Consider the following 6,387-nt stretch of genomic DNA (forward strand, 5'->3'; position numbering starts at 1 on the left):
GACCACCACACCCCCAGGTCCTCTGCGGACAGTTGGAGACGGGCGTCCCAACGGGGCCACTACTGGCAGGGGCCAAGGCGGCGGCGCTGGCCCCCTGAACACTCGGGACTGTGCATTGGGTGTTGGGGTCGTCGGGACGTCTGACCCCTAAGGTGGGGGCTGTGTGGCGACTCCTACCCCTGGGGAGTCTGGGTAATGGGGTATTCATAATGTTGTTTGGGGAAAAGGGGGTTTATTGTCTTTAGATAACTTGTTTATGTTATTAGGTTAAGTGGGGTTAACGGGTTTGGGGTCTCTATTGTTTGTGTGTTTATTGTGTGTAGTGTTGTCGGCAACCGTTACCCGGAGTCGTATGTCCGTCGGTCAGGTGTGCCGTGTTTTCCGTTATGTGTCTGTGTTTGAATAAAGGCAGCTCTCGGGGTCGTGCGGTGTATTGAGGCACGTGAGTTGCGCCGCCATTTCAACCTGGGCTCCCGTCTCGTCCTTCCCGCGCTGCTCGCCACAATATGTACTGATGTACTGTGTATATGCTTGTGCCACGGGGAGGCGCTATGGCGCAGCATCTGCCTCATTAGTTTATTGTTCCAGCTGAGATGTCGTAGTAGAGCGCGGGAAAATAGCAGTGTGACCGTGAGAATGATGTGTCCGCTGCAGTCACTAAATAAATATGCCGAAGGCTAAAGAAGACTCAACATCTTTTCTTCCGAATGCAACGTTAGCTGCAACAGTACAGTAGCACAAACTCAACAGGTTATGGGCCCAGGAGTCGTTCGGAAGATAAGTTCACTCACCACCGACTAGAGAGTCGCGGCCGCAACGGACTGCGTGCTAGCGGGGGTGCTGGCTGAGAGGACTGGCGGGCTAACATGGCGGAACAACGAAGGAGATTGCCTCGTCTGACGTTCGACGGAGATGAGACGAAGTATGAGCTTTGGGAGACCAAAATGATGGGACACTTTCATTTATCAGGGCTAAAGGATACTGTGTTAAGAGAACCGAGGACAGAAGTCGAGATAGCGGCAGATACAAAGAAAAATGCTGACGCTTATGCAGAGTTGATTTTGCTGTTAGATGACAAAAGCCTCTCATTAGTTATGAGGGATGCGCCCGATAATGGAAGAAAGGCTCTGCAAATATTGAGAGAGTATTATGCGGGGAGGGGAAAGCCCCGTATAATAAACTTGTACACCACGTTGACATCGCTACACAAGGCTAACGATGAAAGTGTAATGGACTATATCATCAGAGCTGAAACCGCCATCACAGCATTGCGGAACGCGGGAGAAACGTTGGGAGACAGCCTGCTAGTTGCTATGGCTTTAAAAGGATTGCCTGAGAGTTTCAAGCCATTCGCAATACATGTGGCACATACAGACGATAACATCACGTTTGCAGATTTCAAAACTAAACTGGTAGTTTTGAAGAGACGGAGAAGATAAAAGCAGCCAACTCCAACGATAGCGTGATGAAGACCCAGGGGAGAACCGGACGGCGACCTCCCAGTAGCAGCGCACATGGACCGGGCAAAGACAACAGCGAGATGGTGTGCTTCAAGTGCGGCACCAAAGGCCACAGAGCGAAAGCATGTCGACAGAAGACCTGGTGCAGTTTTTGCAGAAGTTCCACACACAAAGACGTCACATGCAGGCGTAAAGACAGAGACCGAAGGGACGGCGTGAGCAAAGTGTCGGAGAATGCTGAGGTAAAGGAGGACTTCGCGTTCAAGATGGCGGACGGACGGGCCAGTGACCAGCGGCAGCCGGCGCGCACCTATGAAGGTATTATTGTAGCAAAAGTCTTTAGCACCTGTAACTGCAGAATTTGAATGCGTACACTAAAGTCACAGTAAATTTGAAGTCGTATATATTTATTTTGCATGTGTACTCTAAAGTCACAAATGTGTAACAGTACATTTGTAGTCGTAAAAAAAATATATATATTTTTTATACCATTGTAAACACAAAATAGGGTCTACGAGTACGCTAATCTGTGTTACAGGTGCACAAATCCTTTTGCTACAATTATTGCAGCGCAGTTGGTGCAAAACACATTCGCACACCCGTGTTTCATAATCTGAGAACATGCCCAAAAGGTGTGCATTCGTAAACCCAAATTTGAACAAATGCATCAGAAGTTGCACATCTGTGAACGCTATGTTAATTCAGCATTTTAATGAGCGAGCACAAAACCATTTTACAACTGCTCGAATCTGCTCCTGCAAGTCTCAGCTGTGGGGTTTTTTGCAGGTTGTTTTGCAACACCCCTAGGTGGTAAATGTGTAGTCCCGCCCATAATTTCCTAATCCAATGAAAGTCGCCGGCAGGGATGCATTTCTCAAATTACAGTGACGGCTGGTGGTGATTTTGGGTGGGTGGGCTAAAGAATGCATTACATTTATCAATACTTCACAGGGCTCCAGACGCCATGAGGTCACCTTTATATCTCTGTTCATAACTTTCATATAATGTGAATGATTTTTAAACAAGATTAAGGTGTAGAGAAAGGCATGTCTTTATTTGAAGCACAATTATAAATAGAAGAAAAATAAGGTGTTTAAAGTGCTTCACTGAGCTGAAATTGAACATTTCGAACTAAATTAAGCAACCATTAAGCAAAATAAAACTTTTTTTGTGCTTAAAGTATTACACAATTAAAATGTTGACTGGTCTCCCTTTGCGCAAAATGCGGCTGTAGACGATCACACACTCTTTAGTAGAGACGTCTGTGTCGCCGTCAATCATGAAGGACATGTAGGCCTATGTGGCGTTTCCGACGCCCGCAGCCGTCTTTTGCTTTAAGGTGTCGCCCATTAGGCCTACTGCAATGAATTGTGCACATGCCATCTCATTGCTATACGTCGGGTTGATGTTTAATCAATTTCTCTTCATGAGAATAATTTCGGATTTAAATTGAGAATGGCAACTCCTCTTTGGCAATGTTGTATGCAACATTAAATTAGATAATTTCCGATTCCTTAGAGAACCTTATTGTTACTGCCTGTCGCTGAAATGCAGCTTGGAGAGGGGCCACTATCTCTACACACTTGTCACGTCATGTTGGGTTATTTAGACAGCTTTTTAAATGTTTCGGTACGAAACGTAGTTGACCCGCTTACAAATGCACTATTACCGGCCATATTCTGACCGCACTCCTGACAGTAAATCTGTACATCGTTTGGTTGATGTGTCCCCAATCTTTTCACTTCCAATTTTTCCTCCAAAGACATTAAAGAAAACCGATTAGAAAGTAAATAATCGACTTCATTCATTTTCATGCTAACGCCCGCCATACTGCACTTGCGCTACTGACTGTGCTGTGATTAGTCGAAGGTCACTGTACTGTAGCTACTGTGCTAGGTCAGCCTTTGGGCTAAACTAGTTTAGCCCAAATGGGAAGCATATGAAGGGGGCGTGTCAGGGCACCTGTCAATCAAACGTCAATGGAAGCTTACGCTACTGCGCTTGGGCTGAATACATTTAGCCCATTCACAGGAAAAAAACGAAGATATATATATCCTGGGTTTTTCTGTCACTTTTGGGTGCTGTTGCTCCTTTAGGTTCTACCAACATTTAAAACAATATGTTCTAAGTTTTTAATAATATTTTTTTTATTTTCACTGTAAGAGGGATAGCCCTGTTAGCCCATTTATACCAGCCGTCCCTGACTGGGACCCATCGCGTGCCAGCCATGGAGCTATAAAGATCGCAGCATTCTCAGCGCGGGTACGTTTCTTTCTGGAGAAGTGAAGAGGGCGTCCTACTGAACGGAGGTGGGTATCCTACATTATGTAAAATGAAATGACTTAGTTCAAGTGAATTCTCCCCAAAGTATTGCATTAACATTTCTGAATTTATGTTATGGCGACCATTAAAATACATTCAAGGACATTTGCGGCATGTTAATGAAATACTTTGGGGGGAATTCACTTGAACTAAGTCATTTCATTTAACATAATGTAGGATACCCATCTCCGTTCAGTAGGACGCCCTCTTCACTTCTCCAGAATGAAACATATCCCGCGCTGGGTATGCTGCGATCTTTATAGCTCCATGACTGGCACGCAGTGGGTCCCAGTGTAATTTGAGAAATGCATCCCTGCCGGAGATTTTCATTGGATTAGGAAATTATGGGCGGGACTATTTTGTCCCGCTCACGGACGCTCTGTCATCTACGGATACGAATACTTTTGCTACACATTTACCACCTAGGGGTGTTGCAAAACAACCTGCAAAAAACCCCACATCTGAGACTTGCAGGAGCAGATTCGAGCAGTTGTAAAATGGTTTTGTGCTCGCTCATTAAAATGCTGAATTAACATAGCGTTCACAGATGTGCAACTTCTGATGCATTTGTTCAAATTTGGGTTTACGAATGCACACCTTTTGGGCATGTTCTCAGATTATGAAACACGGGTGTGCGAATGTGTTTTGCACCAACTGCGCTGCAATAATTGTAGCAAAAGGATTTGTGCACCTGTAACACAGATTAGCGTACTCGTAGACCCTATTTTGTGTTTACAATGGTATAAAAAATAATATTTTTTTTTTTACGACTACAAATGTACTGTTACACATTTGTGACTTTAGAGTACACATGCAAAATAAATATATACGACTTCAAATTTACTGTGACTTTAGTGTACGCATTCAAATTCTGCAGTTACAGGTGCTAAAGACTTTTGCTACAATAATACCTTCATACGCACCATCCAGGAGGGGGGCCTGATGGTGGACACGGGGGCTACCTCTCATATCGTCACAGACATCACCATGTTTAAAAGTTTCGACTGTGCGTTCAGGCCAGAGACGCACACGGTCGAGCTGGCAGATGGCACCCGGTGCAGCGGGGTCGCTCAGCGGAGGGGAAATGCTGAGGTTTCCCTCATCGACAGCAGAGGACAGCGACACAAGGCGACGCTGAGAGACGCTTTACTTGTACCGTCATACCCCCAATGCATCTTCTCGGTGAAGGCGGCGACTGCGAGTGGGGCTACAGTTGTCTTTAAAGAAGGTAAAGACGCCTTGATAACCAGAGACGGTACCAGATTTAACATTCATGTTTATGACAGGATGTATTATTTGCATACTGAAACTGAGTCTAATGATAAGTGTAATGCATGTCACGACATACAAGCATGGCATGAGATATTAGGCCACTGTAATTATGAGGATGTTCTTAAGTTACAGAATGTTGTTGAAGGAATGCAGATCAAGGGCAAAATGGGTAGGCCTGAACAAGAGTGTGAGGTGTGTATTCAGGGAAAGTTTGCCCAAACCAGAAATAGGGACCCTGATACTAGAGCAAACGCTCCCTTACAGATGGTACACACAGACAGGGGCGGCCCCAGCATATTTGGCGCTCTAGGCGAGCTTCACTCCTGGCGCCCCCCCCCCCCCCTCCGCAAAAAAAAAAATATGTATATATATATATATATATATATATATATACCGTATTTTCCGGACTATAAGTCGCGTTTTTTTTGTAGTTTGGCTTGCCCTGCGACTTATATTTCGAAGAGTCTTGTATGCCAAAATTGTGCGTACCTACATAATCTTCGGCCGCAAGATGGCACCGTCATTCATTAGGCCTACAACTGAACGCTGCAAGCCTACTGCACCACCGAATAAATTATATTCTCGTCGTCATCGTCCTCAATGTCCTCCGGTTCAACCAAAGCTACCCCAGCCTTAGCTGCAATGTTGTGCAACATAGCTGTCACTCACACATATCACAGCGCATGACTTGGCCGGCGAAAACTGGAGCCCTCCGCTGGACTTGTGAAGGCATCTAAAGCGCAACTTCCACCTCCCGATCGTGCGCTCAGGTTTAGGACCGCGGCGCATACGCGTCCGGTGGAATCCCGGTGTCACTGAATTCGGTATACTCTCAGAACTACGAGTGGGACCGACACACCTATATTGCTATTGCAATTTTATTCAGTCTCTCCAGATTAAACGTTCTTGTTTAAATGTTTAAAAATAAATGCGACGTATACACCGATGCGACGTATATATGTTTTTTTCCTCGTCATGGAGCATTTTTTGACTGATGCGACTAATACTCGGGAGCGACGTATAGTCCGTAAAATACGGTATATATATATAGTTCGTTAATTCCCCACGAAAACTGAATTGCAACCTTGAAAAACTGTTTTGCCCTGTAACTGCATTTCTTTCACATAAACACAACAACGATCGTAACGATGAACAAACATTAATTCAAGAATAAAATCCAAACAGAAAATCATTGACCCTTTTCTTAACAGTTCTACAGTAAAGTACTGCACCTTTATTTATTGCAAGAACAAAAGTGCAAAGTGCACACAAAACAAATGAACAACTTAGTTAACAAACAATAATAATAATAACAACAACAAACAATACAATA

General features: G+C 44.6%; 1 protein-coding gene across 1 annotated transcript; it reads left to right on the forward strand.

The window, feature by feature from the left end:
* Positions 1-419: 419 nt before the first annotated feature.
* On the forward strand, positions 420-5,359 carry LOC130381301 (uncharacterized). The gene is made up of 2 exons (XM_056588812.1): positions 420-1,778; positions 4,799-5,359. Exons 1-2 carry the CDS (start codon positions 1,466-1,468, stop codon positions 4,918-4,920), a joined length of 435 nt encoding a protein of 144 aa, XP_056444787.1. The 5' UTR covers positions 420-1,465; the 3' UTR covers positions 4,921-5,359.
* Positions 5,360-6,387: the final 1,028 nt, after the last annotated feature.

This window comes from Gadus chalcogrammus, chromosome 4 (assembly GCF_026213295.1).
Source record: "Gadus chalcogrammus isolate NIFS_2021 chromosome 4, NIFS_Gcha_1.0, whole genome shotgun sequence".
Taxonomy (NCBI): Eukaryota; Metazoa; Chordata; class Actinopteri; order Gadiformes; family Gadidae; genus Gadus; species Gadus chalcogrammus.